Genomic DNA, 21,292 nt, shown 5'->3' with positions numbered 1-21,292 from the left:
TTCTACACGTCATACCTTTACTGGGAAAAAACCAAGTTATGATGATTGAGCATGTTTTCCCATTTTATGAAACATTTCTCATCATCTTTAAACTTTTGATTTTGAACAAACTTTGAGTTTGATGAATGATTATGTACTCATTAACCTTTCCCCTTGATTTTGAGTTAGATTTCTAAGAAGAAGATTATGGGTTATCTTGAGTTTCTTAAAAGATGAAGAACATCATGAGTAACTCGTGTTTTCAACTTCCATAGGATGATATTTTCTCTTATGAAGTTTACTGACTTAAACTTCTTCCCATCCCTTTCACGGAGGAGATCGTTTGAGTACTGTTTTGAAGTGCTTAAAGCTTCATTTTCACTCCGATCTTCAACTCTCCTGAGCATATTGTGGAAGATACAAGAAATATTAAAAGAACGAAAATCTTAAAGAAAATCAAAGAAAAATATGTAGATCTGATGATTCTGAGGCTCTTCAGGACTTCACTGATCGTGTGGATCGTGTTGCGTCCGAGATCTACTCGTGAAATTACCAGAATTCTACACAGTAGTATGAAATCCACTACTCTTAGAGAGATTACGAAAAAACTATAGAGATGTTACTAGGGAGGTAGATTAGATCTTCATACCTCCCTTTTTCTAGCGACAAAATGTAGTTGCATCTTTTCTGATGACTACACCCAAGTAGATCTAAAGGCTATAAAACTACTAACATTCAAGATTCAAAGATAAACAAGATGTAAAGAACATGAAAAGTAAAGATTGACACAAGCATATAACGTGGTCCGTCCATGAAGACCTACGTCCACAGGAGAGAAGATGTTTTCTTTATTGATTAAGGTCTTGGCCTTAAAAGAGTTACAAATATCACTTAGATTTCTCACTTTCTCTTTCTCTAAATCTCTCTCCGGAATTCTCTGTAGAAAGACCAACTAAAATTACATGTTCATCTACTTCTACATGGACTGGTATTTATAGGCAAACTAAACTCGTGAAGGTACACTCTGATCTCTCCGAGTCGGTGGAGCTATCGTACATCTTCTCATTACTTCGGACGAGCTCTATACTATCCCTCGTGATGCCCTGCTCGGTTCTCCTTCCGAGTTATCTCGCTTCGTACGTCATCGTGCTGCTCCATGTATGGGGATCTCGTATTGCACCATCCTTGAGTCATAGTATACATCGTCTGAGCCTTCTGATATAATGTGTATTAGTCCACGTCTCTTCTGATCCTTCATTAAATGCATTCCTTTTTTTTAAACTTGACCGTCTGAGAGGATTAGATCACTCCTCACACGCGTCATGCATGTAGCATTGTAACAGGCGTCTCGATTCAAACGAAATCACCTTTTAGAGTATGATTCGATGCTTCTATCTCATCACCTTATCATGAAACGATCCCTTGAGATGTTGACACGTGGCCATCGGGTATTTTACCCTCATAATATGAGTTCAAGTCTCCACATACCTTTTGTTGATGAAGTTCCACAAGATCTCCTTAGTAGTTCTTCATATTCAATCAATTAACGTCGTGAAGTTTAAATCTCAACTACACAATATATCCTAATGCGAGACATAGCTATAAGTAGACTAGAAATCAAGACTTATAATTTTGACAACTAAACTTGACAAACAAGCTTGAGATAGCAACACTTGCGAGTTCGATCGAGCGGTGCTCTAACAGTGGGAGAGGAGCATAATAACCTATATCCTATCAAGACAACTAAAGTTCAACAATCCCATCATCTGGCCCTTACTTCAACGACAACATCATCTTCAGTCTGGAATCTAGCCGATTAGGTCATCCTTCAGCTCATATTCTCAAGTGCTTACAACAACAACAATGTATCAAGTTATTTGGATCCATCTCTACTTCTCTTTGTCAGCATTGTTCAAATGGGTAAACATACTATACTCCCTTTTAATACATATACTAGATATTCTTCTCATCCTTTGGAAATTATTCATTGTGATACTGCATGGGGACCTGCACCTGAGAATTTCGTGTTGTCAGTATATATATTTTATAGATAATTATAGTCGATAAAATTGGTTCTATCCTATGAAGCTCAAAACTGAGAGTTTGGCAATCTTTAAGCATTTTAAGAAGACGGCTGAAAATGTTTTATCTTCTTCTATCAAGATTTTTCAAGTAGATGATATGAACTAGTTAAAGGTCAATTTGATGTTTTCTAGCAGAATGTGGAATTGTTATTTCTTGTCCAGGCCCTAATACTCCTCAGAAGAATGGAGTAGCAGAGAGAAAACTTAGAAAAATAACTGGTATGGGTAATACTCTCTCTTTTCAAGCTTTTTTACCAAAGAAAATATGGATTGGGTTCTTCTTACAACAACTTATATTATCAATAGAACACCATCACATATCTTGGAATATAAGTCTCCTTATGAAATGTTATTTCATAGAATTCCAGATTATTCTTTCTTCAAAACCTTTGGGTGTGCCTATTATCCAAATCTTTCTGCAACTAGACAGGACAAACTTAGTCCAAAATTTACTTTGTGCACCTTTTTGGGCTATAGTTATTCTCACAAGGGTTACAGATGTTTTGATAATAAACTGAAGAAAGTATATAATTCAAGGAATGTTACTTTTGAAGAATCGGTTTTTCCTTTTGGTTCCTGTGAGATTTCCTCTGAGCCTGCTTCTACTTCAGTTGCTACTGTTGCTCCGGACTATATGATGACAGCTGTATCAGATATTATTTCAGTTACAGCAAGATCTAGACTTTGTAATTCTTCTACTTCAACTTCATAAAGTTCTTCTACAACTGAAAGTCCAACAACAGTCTCTAATGATTTAGATGTTGCTAGAAGAGTCACCAGATCTCAATCAAATATTCATGTACCAAAATAATTACCTTCTAATTTTGTCTCTCATTATGCAACTAAAACATCCTATTCCACTTGCTTTCACTGCATCTTTGTCTACACCCTTAGAACCAAAAACATATAAGTCAGCTATTAAATACTCTAGATCGATTGACTGTATGAATGAAGAATATGCTGCTCTACAAAGGAAAAAAAACTTGGTTTTTAGTTGAGCATCATCCTAATATGATTGTGTTGGGTTCTAAATGGGTCTATAAACTCCAACTCAAAGCAGATGATTAAATAGAGAGATTTAAATCTAGACTGGTAGAAAAGGGTTATCTTCAGGAGGAGGGTATTGATTTTAATGAGATATTTAGTCCAGTTGTGTAAGCAAAAATAATAAGAATAAGTTACGATTCTTTCTTTAACAAACAACTGGATTATCAAACATCTTGATGTTTCTACAGCTTTTCTACATGGTGTTCTATGAAAATGTTTATATGCATCAGCCACAAGGGTTCATTGATCCTTCAAGACCACATCATGTATGCCATCTACATAAATCATTATATGGTCTTAATCAAGCCCCAAGGACCTAATTTGAAAGATTCAGCTCATTTCCTCTTAAAAGTATTTTTATTAAGTCTACTTCAGATAACTCTATGTTTCTGTTCAATTTTGGGTCTGACTGCTTGATTCTACTCCTGTGTGTTGACGACATTCTCTTGACGGGAACTTCTCCTCATTTATTGATTCTCTCATATCATGTTTAAGTACTAAGTTTGTGTTGAGATTATTAGTCCCACATTGTCTGGAAAATCTAAGATCCTGCGGTTTATAATCCTTTAGGGCCCCTCCACTCATTACCAATTGGTTTTGAGTTGGATGCCCGTATTCTAACATGGTATCAGAGCAGGCTATGTGTCAAGACATTTGACCGCACCTTTACTCCGCGTCACCCGATTTATTGTGTCTACGTGTTAGACCCAACGAGGCTACACGTGAGGGGGCGTGTTGAGATTATTAGTCCCATATTGTTTGGGCAATCTAAGATCCTGCGTTTTATAATCCTTTAGGGACTCTCCACTCATTGCCAATTAGTTTTGAGTTGGATGCCCGTATTCTAACAGTTTGCAATGAAGAATTTGGGAGATGTTCACTATTTTTGGGAGTTGAAGCTGTTAAAAATAATACTGAAGGCACTATCACTCTTACACAGAATAAATATTCGATGAACTTGTTGACAAGGTCTAAGATGCTTGAAGCTAGACCATGTAAGACACCAGTAGCTAAAGGACAAAGAGTGTCAGTTATATATGGTGAGTTACTTGAATCTTCTACATAATACATAAGCTTAGTAGGTTATTTACAGTATTTAACTATGACTAGACCAGATTTAGCTTTTGCAGTAAGCTATGTTAGTCAATTTTTTCAAGCTCCTACTGATGTCCATCCACTTCTAGTGAAGAGCATTCTCAGATATCTTAAAGTTTCTCTAGGCTGTGGCATTGTATTACATGCTGGTGACATGAAACTTACAGGCTATTCTGACTCGGACTAGGATGGATGTCCGGATACAAGAAAATCCGCTGCTTCATATCGTATCTTTTTAGGTGATTCACTTGTTTCTTGGTATTCAAAGAAGCTCCCAACTGTTGCTAAATCTTCTGCAGAGGCAGAATACAAAGCCTTATCACAGCTTGCTACAGATGTTATGTGGATTTCTATGCTTCTTGAAGAACTGAATGTGCCTCTGCCAATACCTTTTCATCTATTCTGTGACAGTATGAGTACAACATGCTTAGCCTTGAACCCTATCTATCATTCAAGAACTAAGCATATTGAATTGGAGTATCATTTCATTAGAGATCTGGTTGCTGCTGACTTTGTTGAAGTGCACTTTATTCCTTCATCTGAATAGGTTGCATATATCTTTACTAAAGGATTGCCTTTTCCAGCTTTTATCTTATGTCAGCACAAATTTCTCAAGTGTCCCCTTGTTTTGTTTGAGGGGGAGTATAAGGACTAGTAGTACCTGTGACAGTTATTTACAACTGTCATTTCATTTCTTGTTAGAAGATCCAGTTAGAATATTTTTTTCTATTTCATGATTGACATTATCCAGTCTCTTTTATTATTTACCTGTAGTGTCAGTCATCTGCTTTATATTTGTCCTAGTCCTGTTTCTGTTTTCCATCTTTTTACAGTAGTACCAAAAATCACTAGTTAACACTAGTTTTGTCGGACAAAATGCATCACTTTTACCAAATGTGCATCACAGATTCACCATGATGCATCATTGTACTCGATGACGTACCCCAAAGTATGCAACAAAGGCTCGAAATGATGTTTCATATCATGCACTGAGCAACCGTCGTATGAAAATTACAGAGCGTCACAATTTTTCAGTCATAGTTGATTTCGAGTTCAGGTCGATATCAACCCTAATGATTTTTCTTTTCTACTAAAACGGCATTTACATAATTAATAATAATATTATGTTTGTAAAGAAGATATAGTAAGTACCATAACATTTTTTTTGATCTTAAGAAAACAAAACAAATTACACAAACTGACTGCGAAAAAAATATATTAAATTGTACATTCAAAAAATCTAAATTAAGTTTTCAAGATTGATAATCAAACCCCTCAACTAAAAAAACTATGCATGCCCATATATAAGGCAACATGAGCACCTGGAAAGGTAACGCAGACACAGCTCCAAAAATAGACATGTCCCTGCTACACAGATGACCACAAACAAACTCCCTTCCTTCACCAACATAAAGAAAAAATTATAAATACCCTTTGTTTTTTTCTTTTCTATTCTTGCATTCTACACTTCATATGGTTATATGCTCATTATACTCTACTAACCTTAAGAATTATAGGGTATTTTGTACTCAAAAGATAAAAAAGAGAGTTATACAAGAGTATAGAGCAGAAAAGAGAATAAGATCATGGAGCATGTTTTTTGTTTTTGAGAACTCTTTTTTTTTTTATGTATAAATTCACAAGAAGAGGAAAAAAAAAATGAAGTAAGAAAAACCAACTAGATTGGTGAAGGAAAACAATTTGTCGAAGTTTCGTTAGCGTAATTCACCGTGAAAGATCTATGTTATTGCCTTCGAAAACATCTAAAGCATGGGAAGTTGAAGTTTGATCGGCGTAACCGTCTTTTAATGTTGGTGCTTGTTGAATTGCTGCACCTTCAGCAAGTCTCTCTACCTGTACTTCTTCTATTCTTCTAATAGCTTCTTTCATATCTGGTCGTTGTTCAGGGTTCTGTTCAACACAATCTGCACCAATATGTAAAAGTCTCTCCATTTCACCAAGTGCATTTTTTGCACCGGATATCTCTGGATCAAATAACTCGGCTTCTCTTTTCTCAGCGATTGCTGATAAAGCCCATTGAACAACATCCGTTCCGCCTTTGCCGTTGTTGAGATATTGAGAAGGAAATTTCCCTGTCAGGATCTCCAGAATGACGATTCCGAGACAGTAAACGTCACATTTCGGAGAAACTTGGCGGTATTGTAGCGATTCCGGTGCTTTGTAGGCTAACATGGATGAAGCTGCTTGCGGTGTGTTTACTAGTTGAAAGTAACCGTAATCGGCAAGTAGTGGTTCGTAATCAGAAGCCAGAAGAATATTGCTGGACTTGAGATTTCCATGAGGAATGCTGCAAGAAGCTAGTTCAGTATGCAGAAAACCCATTCCTCGAGCAATTCCTTGAACGATCTTTAGACGCGCCGGCCAGTCTAGCTCAGCATGGTTAGGTCCCCGGTCACCTTTGATCAACAACAACAAAAAAAAAGTTTAGCCAATGGTAAAGTCACTCGGTGATAATATCAGTGACCTGAGTTTAAAATTCGTCAGAACCAGAACCAAATTCTACATCAACCAGAGAAAAAAAAAAACTCTGGACATACCATGCAAGAGATACAACAAGCTTCCCTTGGGTACGTATTCGCAAATCAATAGCTTCTCCTCTTTCCGGTAATGATAAGCTAACGGAGTCAAAATATTCCGGTGACGTAGTTTTCCAAGGTTCCTCATCTCCATATCAAAACCATCCTTACCGAGTTTATTCATTTCTCTCATTCTCTTCACCACCACTGCAACACCACTGGACATAACTGCCTTGTAAGCTGATCCTAAACTGCCATTACCCAACACTTCGGCGGCAGCTTTCATCAAATCAGGTAGTCTTAGTATGCCCTTCTCCTCGTTCACCATCACCAAATCTCCCATTCCCGTGTTCTTGTTACTATTGTGAGTAGAACCCTTTCGACTCGAGTCCATCCCCTTTCGGCTCGATTCCATTCCCCTGCTTCTATTTGAACCTCCTTGTGCGACTTGAACGTCTAATGGCTCGTCAAGATTTTCCCTCCCAAGCACATCAAAATCCTCCTTCCTTTTCTTCATTACCAAAATAGCTGCAATTACAAGCAAAAGAAGCATCGTAATCAAAACAATGGTCGCTGCCGCCAATTTCTTGGACTCTGGAGTTTCTGGACGTGGTTCTACAACCTGAGGGTCAGCAGGAGATTGTGGTTCGATTGCAGCTTTGCATTCTGTACCCAATTGCCCACCGCAAAGCCCGGCGTTGCCAGCGAAAAATTTCTTGTCAAATTTTGATAAACCTGATGGGATTTCACCCTCGAGCTTGTTATTAGACAAGTCAATGGATTTCAATGACGATTGTGTAAATGGAGGAATAGCTCCAGAAAACTGATTGTTCTCCAGATGCAGCTCCGTCAGATGTGGCAACGTCCCCAACGACGTCGGTATCTTTCCCGTAAATGCATTATCAGATAACCAAATCAACCTTAAAAACTTTCCAAAGAAACCGTCAGGAATCTCACCGGAAAACTTATTCCCTGATAAGAACAAACCCCTTAAAGCAACAAGCTTGCTAAAATCCGGTATAGTTCCGGAAAATTCATTTTTCTCAAGAATGAGAGTACGAAAGCCAGGTAATTCACGTATAGCATCGACATCAACCTTGCCAGAGAGCCCCATTTGTCCTAAATGTAAACCTGTAACAAATCCATCAATACAAACAACACCTGCCCATGAAGTTTTAGTACCATTACAAATCGACGAACCATCGTCTTTCCATGTGTCTAAAGATTGTTTAGGATCTGTAAATGATGCTTTGAGTTTTAGAAGCGCGTCGGTATTTGAACCAGATAATATAACCGGCGGCAAGAGTAGAAAAAAGAATAAAAACAATACAAAGAATGAAGTTGATGATGATGGCCTAAGAATACGAACAGCGGCCATTTTGCTTCAACCTGAAAATTTTTGACACCTCCAGGGAAGGAAATGCCCGCTGTTCTCGAGAGAGAACAGGATTTTGTTCGGAAAAACTTTAGAAAAAATTCTTCAATCTTTCTCTTGTCCCTATTTTCTTGCTTCTAACAAATTTTTTTCTGTTTTGTTTGTGTTCATGGTTTTGAGAAAGAAAAATGAAAATCTAAAGATAGTTCTTTTGAGAATGGCTGGACTTTCATTGACCTTTTCAGCTCATGATGATGTGGGATGAATGAAATCCATTCCTTCATTCCTCAATTCTTGGAAGTGTTTCCACTGTTTTTTTTAAGACAATTTAACTGAATTAACTGTCGAAATTATTTGATCCTTCAAGGGCAATCATCAGTATTCATATTGTTTTACACGTTATGAGAACTAGAAGAATCAATGAACTGATGGAGAAAGCATATCTAGCTGGTAGAACGAGCAGTTTTTGAGAGTGGTGACAAGAAACGAAAGAAGTCCCCTATAGTTGGTTATAAACAAGGTAGAAACCCATCATCAATGGCCAAGAATCAACACAAGTGCATTATCATTGTCCTTGAGTGATTGTTAGTGGTTGTTTTGCTTTCCAGGTGATGGTCTTGTAACACTTTTTTTAGATGAATTTAACCTTCTTTGCCAAAATAAACTAAAATAAAAAATTTATTGCTAGCCATAAGAAGATGCCCACTCTCGCAGAGTCGCAATACATATACATGCAAAAAAAAAAAAAAAAAAAAAAAAAAAAAAAAAAAAAAAAAAAAAAAAAAAAAAAAAGGATAGAGAGGGTCATGATCATAGCTTTTCTCATGGATTAGTACTTTTATAAAAGAGGCCAACCACGTACAATGTACTGATAAAACGGATAATGAAAATCCAAAACATTACAAAGATTTTTCAAGATCATACACCTTCGTCAAAACTAATATATCTCCCCAATTCCTCGGTAACAATTCTGACCTTGTAAATGTTAAAATGTTATACACTATGTTCTCTTTTTATAAAAGAGTTACCTTGTATGCACCTCTTTTTCATTAAATATATTTGTTTCTTTATCATGTATATCTCTGATTTATTTGTTAGTTGCGTAGCATCTGTATAAAGTGGGTTATGTTTATCATGGCATCAGAGTCAAAGTCCATCCGACTTTAGACATTCGCTGCCCCACGGTTAATTGATTAAGTCTTTTTTTCTCTCAAGCATACAAGACAAATCCAATCCTCCTCGTTATCTTTTGGCAATCCATTAACAAGTATATGTTTAGTGATAGAATACTAATTATCGCAGCATCAACATACTACCCGTCAGTATTGTTCTGTATTTTGAGGACGTTTTCTTATATATCGACATTAGAGGGAGCTTTTTGCCGGAAAAAGACTTAAAAATCGCCCAATTTAGTGTATATGGTCAACGTACTACTGAATTCCAAAAACAACGTACATGACCAAAAGGGAAAAATATGACCAAAAGGGAAAAATATGACCAAAAAATATGACGACAATGTCCCGGAACACGACTGCAAGATGAATGCAGTGGTAACATTTTTTGTAGTGCACTAATAGTGCGTTCGAAATATTGACCAGTATGTTGGAATCATGTTCATGATCAACAACACTCAACATTATTTAGTCAATGGTCAACATTACAATTTTCGAGTGTCCAGTAAGAGTGCACCCGAGTACTGGGATCAGTCAACAGGAATATTCAACAGTCAATGTTACGTTCATGGTATGTTTGTGGGACTCATTGAGTCCACGTTTGACCAAAACAGTTGCTAAAAGTCTATTTTCGAGAATAAAAAAAATATAAAACGGTTGCTAAAAATCCAAAATGTTATTTTTGGAATTTCCAATTAGGAACAGTAAGTTCGAGAATTTTACCAATGTTTAAGTCATGTTCCGATAAATAGCTCCATTAGAGGACTCGTTTCAGTGAGTTGTTATTCGCAATGTATACTCCGTCAGTTCCAGCAAACTGCATCCTACCAGGTTCTTATTTAAATTCTTCCGGTTTCACTACAACCAACGCAGTAGAAATACAAGATATGATTTTATAGACTTTTTGTCCTTTGGTGATTGTTCTACTGTTTCTCCCAGTTCCTTCAACTGATTTTTCAACCGGTTGGTTTCTTGATTCAGGAGCATCTAATCATATGATTTATGATTCACGGAATTTCGAGCATTTAATTCTAGTTACTTCACCCGAAATCCATACAACATATGAAACAGGTCCTCATGTTAGTCATATCGGTGTAGTCAAAGTTACAAAAGAAATTAATGTTTCCGATGTTTTACTTGTTCCAAGCTCACGATGAATCTTATATCACCAGGACAACTATGTATTCAAGGTTTTGACACTGAACTTTCAGTTTATGGTTGTGTTTTTCGGGATCGCTTATCAAGAAAACAAGTTGCAGAAGGTCATAGATTTGGCAGGTTATTTCTCCCGATATACTACAAATACCCAAACAGTCATGTACAACATTTCTTGCTGCATCCGCACCTAGTTCATCTTCTTTAGTGTCTAGGAATTCTCGATTAGGACACGTTTCATTCCCTCGTCTTCTTTACATGATCATTAAAGGTTTGTTAGGAAGCACAAAATTAGATAAAGAAACTCATTGCATTTCTTGTAAGTTGGCAAAAAAACCCGCTCTCTCATTCAGTCAAAGCACAACTTCTTATGCAACACCTTTTAATCTTGTTTATTCTGATGTTTGGGGGAAATCACCATTTCCAACTAAAGGAGGAGACTCATACTATGTTATATTTATCGACTAGTCATGGCGATTTCAACTTTAATTTGCATACTGGTACTGAGGAGCCGGATTTTACCAGACCCGACCCAATGATTTGCGCTTTGTTTTTATGTAGTTTGGACCGGTTACAAATTGGAAAACCCCTAATGAATCTTGGTCTCTTGGTGACTGCTCTGTGTAATCATGTTTGTCCATATTTAAATAAATTCTTAACATTTTTTGTCCTAATTTTTTTACCAGTACTGCTCTTATAATTGTCGTGTTAGAAATATTGTTCAATTCCAATTTTCACGAACGTAACGTCACTACGGATAAAACTAGCATCTTTGGACGACAGAGATGAGAGATGAATTAGAGATGTATATGGGGGTGAGGGTTGGTTGGTATGGAATGGTTTTCGTCTCATGCGCATTCAATGGATTATTAAGTTATTTTATATATAAGCATATTGAATCTAATGGTTACAGACATTCAACAGATTTTTAGGATTGCACATGCACCCAATTCAAAATCCGCTGGACACCCATCCGTAAAAACGCAGTTGATCCGGATCGATTCTGCATATTTCGCGCCAAAAGCGCACCTTAATGTCCGGTATGTAATATTTTTCGAAAAACATCCCCATCATTGGCCTCTTTTAGAGAAAAAAGCCCATTAACAAAGAAAGTTTAATATCTCGAACTGGAAAAGCAAGTTTAATCTTTCATACAAATTCATATAAAGCTATCTAGAGGTGTAAATTGGGACGGGCCAACACGTTTAAGGCACAACACGTTAAAATTCGAGCACAATACGGCACAGCACGTGACCGGCCCAACACGTTTGTCTAATGTGTTGTGTTGTGCCAGACAAATAGGCACACCGGCACATCATAGCACGCGGCACGTGTTAGCACGCGAAGAAAGCACACCACGTCATGCGAAAATACTACACAATACATCACATTTGATGCATATTTCACAAAAAAAATCATTGTTTTAGCCAATTTATGACATCTTATTTTTGTTATGCTAATTTATTTTAATAATAATACATGTACTAAGTAAAATATCTCAAAAAATTTATTTTGGAGAACATAAAATAAGTGTGCTAGCACAGCCCAGCACGACACATCACGTTTATTTTTCTGGCACAACACAGCACGGCGCGCCATTTAGCACAGCACATCACAGCATGTCTGAATCTCTGGCACAACCCAGCACAACACGCAGCACGCTAAGCACGTGACTTCGTGGGCCGGGCTGTGCCGAGCCGGCACGTTTTACACCTCTTAAGCTACCTATATATAAATTAAGATAACATGAGCCGCATGAAAATAAGATGATTAATGAAGGCTTATTGTCCTGGTGTAATTAAACTTCCATCGTCTGAAAATCCATTGAAACCAAAGTCAATCGATCTGGTCAGAAACCAAATTAGGACATATCTTCAGCAATCAAACAAACCCTCCTGGAGGAGCATAAAGAGGGACTCCGCTGTAGAGAAGGTTCTTCAATTCTTGAGGAAACTCAGTAGGTCTAAGTACAACCTCTTTACCGTATCTTTTCCCATATTTCACCATGTAATCAGCAATCTGGTTATCAAATCTAAAGGTTGTTTGCGCAAGAGACGTATATCCAATAAATTGAGCTGCCAAGCCTGCTATTTCTTTAAGGATAGGCCAGAAAAGTGGAAAGTGTTGGGAAAAGAATCCTTTGACGCAAATCTTGCAAATGTGTTTACGGGAGTAGTCGTTGTTTTTGGGGTGATCCAAGCATCTCGGAAGCCCTGGGTAATGAAATCGTTCGAGGACTTCACGAGTCCAGTCATGATTACAGACAACCTGCAGTCTCTTGATTCCTAGTATTCTTGCAACTCGGTAAGCTTCTAAAACACCTTTGAGTTGATGATACAATGGGGAAATTGGTTTTTCTGTAAACCAAGAACAGGCAATAATTGGATTCCCAGGATGGTCTCTTACAACAAGCCCATGCCCTGCAATGTTTTCATTCTCTCTAAAGTAACCATCAGTATTGACCCAATACAAGTAATCAGGGGAAATAGAAGGCGCTGGGCAGAAACGAATGTTTGGCATAAAGGTTTTCTTGTAGAAGTTTTTGCCAGTTCTAAGGGGATTTTCATCATCAGATGGTGTGAAAGGACAATAGTCCCACATCGATATAATCCGCTTAATGAACTTAAAATATAATATGGAAGGGCCGCTCCATTCATTGCCAATTGGTTTTTAGTTGGATGCCCGCAGACTTTAATATGGTATCAGAGCAGGCTATTTGTGTCGAGTCAGTTGACCGCACCTTTATTCCGCGTCACCCGATTTAATTGTCCACGTGTTTGTAAGACCCGCTGAGGCTACACGTGAGGAGGCGTGTTGAGATTATTAGTCCCACATGGTTGGGTTATTTAAGATCCTGCAGTTTATAATCTATTAGGGCCTCTCCACTCATTGCCAATTGGTTTTGAGTTGGATGCCCGCAGAATTTAACATGGTATCAGAGCCAAGCCCCAGACCTAGACCTGCGTACGCAGGGTGTAGGCCGAGTTACTGGTCGAAGTGTTTAACCGATTTTGTCACTTGTACACCCGGGGTGTAGGCCAGTGCCGATACTGGCTGAGGTGTTACCCCCTGATTTAGTCACTCACCTGTGTGCACCTGTTACCGATAGATTGGTAACTCGTACGTAGGTCCACGTGTGAGGCCCAGTGACTGGCCTTACACGTGAGGGGGCGTATGAAAGGACAATAGTCCCACATCGCTATAATCCGCTTAATGAACTTAAAATATAATATGGAAGGGCCGCTCCACTCATTACCAATTGGTTTTGAGTTGGATGCCAGCAGACTTTAACAGATGGATCAGAAGAATCAGAAGAGTACCAATGATAAGGGTTATCACCAGGAAAGTATGTTCTTCTTCGTCTTCTCCTTCTCCTTCTCTTAGATAGATCCCCCTCCACCTTTACATCACAAACCCTAGGTATTATATATTCCTCATACGACATTACATCCTCGGTTTCGGTAACAGCCTCTTGGGAGTCTACTGCCTTAGAGATTTGTGATCGCAAGTAATTCGACATAGAAAAATAAGAGCAAGAACTTTTCCTCAAAGGTGTGATGATCTTCCGTTCTCGTTTGTATGATGACTAGACTTCAATCTTGTATTTCTCTGCTCCTCCTTCCTCAAATATCTCTTTCTCTAAAGAAAGACACTAATCTTTCTTTCTTTGCAAGTTTCTGTGTTTCTATAAAAACAACCCAAGAATGTTTTGTGTACCACAACAACACACCGTGACGTTGGTGTGAGAGAAAAAGAAGGTGGTGGACCCCACCTTTAACCTACCCCTGTAAATCTCCTCCAAGGCTGCCCTAATGGCGTTTGGATCTGATCACGGTGATCAGTTTCGGTACGTGTATCATAACCCTAACCCTGCGTGCTGGTTGGTGGTCCCTACCATCATTGCACATATTGTTAGCCTTACAAAGAGGCTGGTTCTTGCGGTATGTGCAATACTAAAGAAACCCTAACCCTGGAAATCATTAAAATCTTAAGCTAGAGAAAGGTAGAGGACGTCCACGAGATTAGTGTACTATTTCTGCTTTTTAGGGTTTTCATCTATTTCATGATTTCTTCCCTAATTCTGGTTCTTCTTCGGCTACTCCCTCAAGTAATTCTAACGAGATAAAGTTCAAGTTTTTAGTTTATACACAAAATTGGTTAAAATGACCAAAATCAACAATTCCTGGGTGAAATGGATAGTTAGATTTTGATATTGTTTAAATGGCCAAAAGTATAAAAATAGGCAGGATGTAACCAATTTCATCGTGCCTATTTTCAATTATTTTTTCTTATTTTTAATTTAAATAGGATGTATCCAGTTTCATCCTTGCTATTTTTTAAATTTAAGATAGGATGAAACCAGTTTCATTCTTATAAAATTTTTTTTTGGCTATTTCACCCAAACTATTTTTTACCCGTCCATTTGAACCGTGATTTAAAAATATTTGGACAAATGACCCATTTTCCGTAGTTTTTATTACGTAAGTTATTTAGTGATGATGTTGAAAAAGATGAAGATTGATGATGATGATGATCAACTTGCTCCATATTTTCCTCAGGAATTAATAATCGAAAAGATCCTCACCAGGTTACCAGCTCGGATTGTAGCCAAGTTGAGGTGCGTGTGTAAGTTATGGAACAATTCAACTTATAATGATAAAAGATTTGCCGAGGTTCACTTTTGTCTAAATCAAAACAAAAAAAATTATTCTTAAGTCTCCTTAATGTATGGTATCGGACTAATGAGATAAAAGCTTGTTTTTCAGTTTAGATGATGACTATAAGCACAGCTTGTTTAGATGGAAAATGTCTTAAATTCTACAATTTGCAAACAGAAAGTCTCGAGGTGATAAGATCCTCGTGCTCCACCGATTGGATAGGTCGTTTCACTTTTGAAACTAAGATGAAAGGGTCCCTTCCAGACCGTGTTGTTGGTGATGATAATAAATTTTATTGCCCGTATATGGATTATCAGCTGCATGCACAAGTTGAAAACATCCGTTCTCTGAAAACCTTTATTCCTGCGGGAGAAATTCTTGAATTTGTTAATGATGATGATTTTCAACGGTTTTGTATATCAAACAAGAATGATTTACCTGCAGAATGGGTGATCACAGTAAGGGATTCAATAAGGTATCGTGCTTTCTACTAGGTAATTCTACTAGGGAGTATTATTTTATTTAACTTTTGGTGTTCAGACTGTTGTTTGAATTATTACGTTTTATGGCAATTATTTTGTCTTTGAAGTTTTTGCTTAGGAAGAATAGACAATGCAATTACAAGTATGCTCCAGCAGGTTATGAGTAGTTAAACGGATAAAAGCGATCACAAAGTTTTTCCTTTTGAGTTCTCACAAAGAATTCTTGTCTTTGCAAAAAATATGTCCTGACTCCTGCTCTTGTCCATTCCCAAAGTAGATACCACCAATTGATAAAGTCCTTGCATAGAATGAATTTTCAACATTGCTAATAGGGGTACAAAAATACTTGTATGGAGGTTGGTACTTCCCCGATTAATTTGGTATCTCTATTAACATCCATGAATTTGTTGAAACGACATGATACATTCACACTCAGAAATTTCGCATTGCACTTCTTACAAGTTACACCAACTCATACAAGTACTCTTGGCGTATGTGTATTGACTTGACTGCAATCTAAGTCTTTTGATAGTAAAAAAACAATGAGAAGAAAAAGAAGGAAATTATCGATCAAAACAAAAAAAAAAAGGAAATTACCGTGTATTACTGTTAGAGAATAGTAAATTTAGGAAATTTAGTCTTTATTTTCCTGTCTAATGTTGTATTTCTGTTTATAGTTTCGTTTACATTGTTATGTCTTGAATGCCAAGTTATGGAAATTGCATTCCCCGTATAACAAGTCATGTAAATACACATATATAAATACCAGAGTTTATGTTCGGTTTTTCTCACTTTGAGAAACCCATTCAAACCTAATTCCTTTCTTGATATCAGAGCGTTATATAGAGGATCTATTGGAGCGTGCTAATATGCAAGGAGCAAAACATGTGAGTACTCCTTTTACTAGTTCTACTGAGCTACATCCACAGGATGGTGTTCCTTTACAAAATCCTACTGAATATCGGAGTCTCGTTGGTGATCTTCAATACTTGTCGACCACTCTTGCTTTCTCAGTCAATAAAGTATGTCAATTTATGCAACATCTTACTGACAAGCATCTTCTTCTTGTCAAGAGAATTCTCCGTTATTTACAAGGTACTTCCTCTTACGGTCTTACTCTTCGGCCTTCATCTAATTTAAAATTGAGTTTTCAAGCCTACACGGATGCTGATTGGGCTGGTGATCAAACTGATAAAAGGTTAACCAGTGGGTATTGTGTTTACTTGGGTTTGAATCTTATTTCTTGGAGTGCTAGAAAGCATAAAACTGTTTCTAAGTCAAGTATGGAGGCTGAATATTGTGGTCTTGCCATTGCTACTGCTGAGCTAATGTGGATTGAGTTTTTACTCAAAGAACTTAAAGTTCCAGTTTGCACTCCTCCTGTCTTATGGTGTGATAATCTTGGTTTTATCTATCTTATTTTCATGGTCGTACTAAACATATTGAAATCGATTATCATTTTGTTCATGAAAGAGTTCAACGTGCCAGTTACAAGTACGTTTCGTTTGTTCTAAAGACCTAGTTGCTGATGTGTTTACTAAACGTCTTTCGCGAGATAGATTCTCTTTTCTACGCTCTAAGCTTACTGTTTCTGATCACCCGCTTAAATCGAGGGAGGGTGTTAGAGAATAGGAAATTTACGAAATTTAGTCTTTACTTTCCTGTCTAATGTTGTATTTCTGTTTATAGTTTCGTTTACATTGTTATGTCTTGACTGCCAAGCTATGGCAATTCCATTCCCTGTATAACAAGTCATGTAAACATACATATATAAATACCAGAGTTTATGTTCGGTTTTTCTCACTTTGAGAAACCCATTCAAACCTAATTCCTGTCTATTACACCATAAACATTGCTACGTCTGCTTTATAACAACTATGCTAATAGGTGTACCAAAATGCTTATGGGTGTACCAATCCAATACTTGAGATTGATCGATTTTTTGTCTTCTATATTTTATAGTATATTCCCAAGCAAATTAGTACCCCTATTAGCAGCAACGCTTTATAAGTTGTGAAATTACCGTCGGTTTCATCTTACCATGCTATTGTCTATAATTCTGGGAACACTAACATTAGTGGGTTGGTAAGACTGAAGAAAAGTAACTTGAAATTTTTGTTAAAGAAAATGACACCTTTTTCTTTTGTAGATATATTTTGACCGAATCCTACAACTCGCAAAACATTTTTTACTTTTCATCGGCATCGAAGATTATTGTAACTTTCCATCATCTCTGGTGGTGCATGGAATTTGTTAGCATGAGATCAATTTTCTGTCATGGCGTAGTATTTCTTTACCAAGAAGAGAAACCCTAATCTACACTTTCCTCAAAACCTGCTCTATGTTATGTTGGAAATCTGTAGGATTCATTAACTTTGTTAATGTGCTTTCAAGGGTTATCTTGGCGATGTAAGACTGTCTCTACTCGTTTTTCGTCCCGTTCATTGGCAGTGATAATACACTTTTAGCGCGCAATTCCCGCTTAATTACAAAAGAGAAAAAGGAAAAGTTGAAAGTTGCATGGCAACTTTCTTCTTCTGGTATAAGATCCTAAAGTAAGGAGTGACATTACCTTAATATATTGACTTGACTCCGACTTTAATCTTCTGATAGCAAAATATTAGCTACAAGGAGTGGCATTATATAATAACACCTTACGGGACTTGATTGATCATCATCACTAGAAGAAAAAACGAAGTTTATAATTCTTCTGATAAATTTCAAAATGTTATTAAACGCTGCCTCTGCAACTTTATTAGTTATGGTAGTACTTTTTGTTTCATATCACAATGTTGTTGTCTTGGCTTCAAGTTCTTCTTTTTCTTCAACTCATAAAAAACAACTTATACAAGTTGCAGAAATACAACAAGAAGTAGATGCTCTCTTGAAATGGAAATCAAGACTTATTAACCAAACTCATTCTCTCCTCCCTTCTTGGAAGAGAAATTTGGGTGATAGTGCAACGAGTCCATGCAGGTGGTATGGAATCACTTGTAACCAGGAAGGAAGGGTCGTAAAGTGACTTTAACAACTTTGGATTTACAAGGTACGCTCCATAGTTTGAACTTCTCATCTTTCTCCAACATCATTAGTCTTAACTTAGGAGACAACAAACTCTTCGGAACCATTCCGTCTCAAATCGGTAGTCTTTCGAAGCTCACACACCTTGATCTCTCCTTAAATAATTTTTCTGGACATATTCCATTAGAAATAGGTTCTCTCACAAGTTTACGACATTTAGACCTTTTTGATAATCAAATTGAAGGATCAATCTGTCAAGAAATTGGTAATTTGCATTTTCTTACTCATCTGTGGTTGGCCAAAAACAACCTCGTTGGTCCAATCCCTACCACTTCTATATGCAATCTAACAAAGTTGTCCATTTTATCCGTTTATTCAAACCAAATCTCGGGTGTCATTCCTCGAGATATTGGAAGGCTAAGTTCACTTATCGCTTTAGATTTTTCCGACAACAATCTCATTGGTTCAATCCCTATTTCTATAGGCAATCTGACTAACTTGACCTTTTTAGCAATTTATAGAAATCAAATCTCAGGTGTCATTCCTCTGGATATTGGGGGTCTAAGTTCTCTTACTGTCTTATATTTGTTCGAAAACAATCTCAGTGGTTCGATCCCTCTTTCTATTATATGCAATCTGACAAAGCTTTCCATTTTATTAATTTATTCAAATCAGATCTCAGGTGTCATTCCTCATGATATTGGAAGCCTGAGTTCACTTGCTGTCTTAAATTTGTTCAGAAACAATCTCAGTGGTTCAATCCCTACTTCTATATGCAATCTGACAAAGTTGTCCATTTTATCATTATATTCAAATCAAATCTCGAATGTCATTCCTCGAGATATTGGAAGCCTAAGTTCACTTACTTTCTTAGATTTGTCCGAAAACAATCTCAGTGGTCCAGTCCCCAAACTCATAACCAATTTGACTAGCCTGGACACTCTTCAACTATATGATAACCAACTTTCTGGCATCATTCCTCAAGATATAGGAAGGCTAGCCTCTCTTACACTCTTAGATTGGTCCATGAACAAGCTCAGTGGTTCAGTGCCCGCTTCTGTAGGTAATCTTAGCAGTTTAACTCTATTAAGTCTTTTTCAAAATGAACTCAGTGGTTCACTACCAATAGAAATAAACAATCTACGACATTTGGAGAAATTATATTTGAGTACCAATGAGTTTTCAGGTAATTTACCTCAAAACGTATGTCAAACTGGAGTACTTGAACAATTTATTGCAAGTAATAACCATTTCACGGGTCCTATACCAAGAAGCCTTAGAAATTGCACCAGCCTTAGAGTTCTCGGGCTTAGACGTAATGAACTGGTAGACAATATAACAGAGGCGTTTCACGTGTATCCATATCTAGAGTTGTTTTCTATGAGAACCAATATGTTGTATGGTGAACTCTCTAACGACTGGGCAGATTGTCAAAATTTGACAGCCCTATTTTTTTCCGGAAACAATATCACTGGTAGCATACCATCTTCTATAGGCAAGTTGAAGACTTTAAAGGCACTTTATCTTGATTCAAACAACTTAGTAGGGGAGATTCCCAAAAAGTTATATGCATTGTCTTTACTGATCTACTTAAGTTTAAGTAATAACCAACTCTCTGGTAAATTGTCTTTCCCAATTGGAATGTTATCCAGATTACAATATCTCGACTTATCAAGAAATAAATTCATCGGATCAATACCCAAAGAATTAGGGGAGTGTTCAAACTTGATATCTTTGAATTTGAGCACAAACAATTTTAATGAAAGCATCCCACCTGAGATAGGAAACTTAGGTTCGTTACAAGTTTTGTTGGATCTTAGTTATAATGAGTTGAGTGGAGAAATACCGTCAGCTCTCGGAAAACTAAGCAAACTGGAAACACTAAATTTATCCCATAACAAGCTTTTTGGCTCAATTCCATCTTCCCTTGATCAAATGCTTAGCTTGACCACTGTCAATATATCGTATAATGAATTGAGCGGTTGTCTTCCAAACATCAAAGCTTCGAGGTTGCTCCAATTGATGCGTTGAAGAACAACAAAGGTTTGTGTGGCAACATCTCCAGAGGTTTAAAACCATGTAATTCCTCGGTTGTGATAGGAAGAAAAGAGGACAAGCATAAACTCTTGCTTATAATCCTACTTCCTCTGATCGGTTCATTTTTTATTTTGTTCATACTTTTCGCTCTTCTGTATCGCCTTCGAAATCGACGGGCCAGAAAAGTTGCGTCCACAAAAGCAATAACTAATACCGAAAGAAATTTATTTTCCATTTGGAATTACGATGGCAAACTGGTGTTTGAAGACATAATTAAAGCAACCGAAGATTTTGTTATTAATTATTGCATTGGAACGGGAGGATATGGGAGAGTCTACAAAGCAGAATTGTCAACAGGTCAGATTGTTGCTGTCAAGAAACTCCACTCCTCAAACGAAGACTTTGAAATATTTGATCTCAAGTCATTCGAAAGTGAAGTTCATGCATTGAAAGAAATCCGACATCGGAACATCGTCAAACTTTTTGGTTTTTGTTTTCATCTTGAAAGGCGAATCTCATTTTTGGTTTATGAGTTCTCTTTAAGCCGAAAATGCTAAAGAGACCACCTTTTCTTTTTCTTCCTGACACCAATGATTGACACCGCTTATGTGTTAAGGCTTTATTGGACCATTAGGGTGAGAAAGGAAATC

At 37.1% G+C, this 21,292-nt stretch overlaps 2 protein-coding genes across 2 annotated transcripts; one reads left to right on the top strand and one right to left on the bottom strand.

The window, feature by feature from the left end:
• Positions 1 to 5,354: 5,354 nt before the first annotated feature.
• Positions 5,355 to 8,272, bottom strand: LOC113328383 (pollen receptor-like kinase 3). Its single transcript, XM_026575502.1, has 2 exons — positions 6,764 to 8,272; positions 5,355 to 6,622 (listed from the first exon to the last, which is right to left on the bottom strand). Exons 1-2 carry the CDS (start codon positions 8,118 to 8,120, stop codon positions 5,931 to 5,933), a joined length of 2,049 nt encoding a protein of 682 aa, XP_026431287.1. The 5' UTR covers positions 8,121 to 8,272; the 3' UTR covers positions 5,355 to 5,930.
• A 6,946-nt stretch (positions 8,273 to 15,218) lies between these two features.
• On the top strand, positions 15,219 to 20,636 carry LOC113327914 (probable leucine-rich repeat receptor-like protein kinase At1g35710). Its single transcript, XM_026575029.1, has 4 exons — positions 15,219 to 15,577; positions 15,692 to 15,726; positions 16,419 to 16,974; positions 18,677 to 20,636. The coding sequence occupies exons 1-4, from the start codon at positions 15,219 to 15,221 to the stop codon at positions 20,634 to 20,636; spliced, it is 2,910 nt and encodes a 969-aa protein (XP_026430814.1).
• The last annotated feature ends 656 nt before the right edge of the window (positions 20,637 to 21,292 follow it).

The sequence above is a fragment of the Papaver somniferum genome, unplaced genomic scaffold (assembly GCF_003573695.1).
Source record: "Papaver somniferum cultivar HN1 unplaced genomic scaffold, ASM357369v1 unplaced-scaffold_107, whole genome shotgun sequence".
NCBI classification, from domain to species: domain Eukaryota; kingdom Viridiplantae; phylum Streptophyta; class Magnoliopsida; order Ranunculales; family Papaveraceae; genus Papaver; species Papaver somniferum.
This window is presented reverse-complemented; position numbering and strand designations above follow the sequence as displayed.

Bases quoted from the DNA above. Each gene is read 5' to 3' on its own strand.
- LOC113328383 (XM_026575502.1), bottom strand. From the start codon at position 8,120: ATGGCCGCTGTTCGTATTCTTAGGCCATCATCATCAACTTCATTCTTT. The intron at 6,623-6,763 runs GTATGTCCAGAG...TGTTGATCAAAG, and splicing joins CTTGTTGTATCTCTTGCATG to GTGACCGGGGACCTAACCAT.
- LOC113327914 (XM_026575029.1), top strand. From the start codon at position 15,219: ATGACTATAAGCACAGCTTGTTTAGATGGAAAATGTCTTAAATTCTAC. The intron at 15,578-15,691 runs GTATCGTGCTTT...TTGTCTTTGAAG, and splicing joins ACAGTAAGGGATTCAATAAG to TTTTTGCTTAGGAAGAATAG. The intron at 15,727-16,418 runs GTATGCTCCAGC...TCTTGATATCAG, and splicing joins AATAGACAATGCAATTACAA to AGCGTTATATAGAGGATCTA.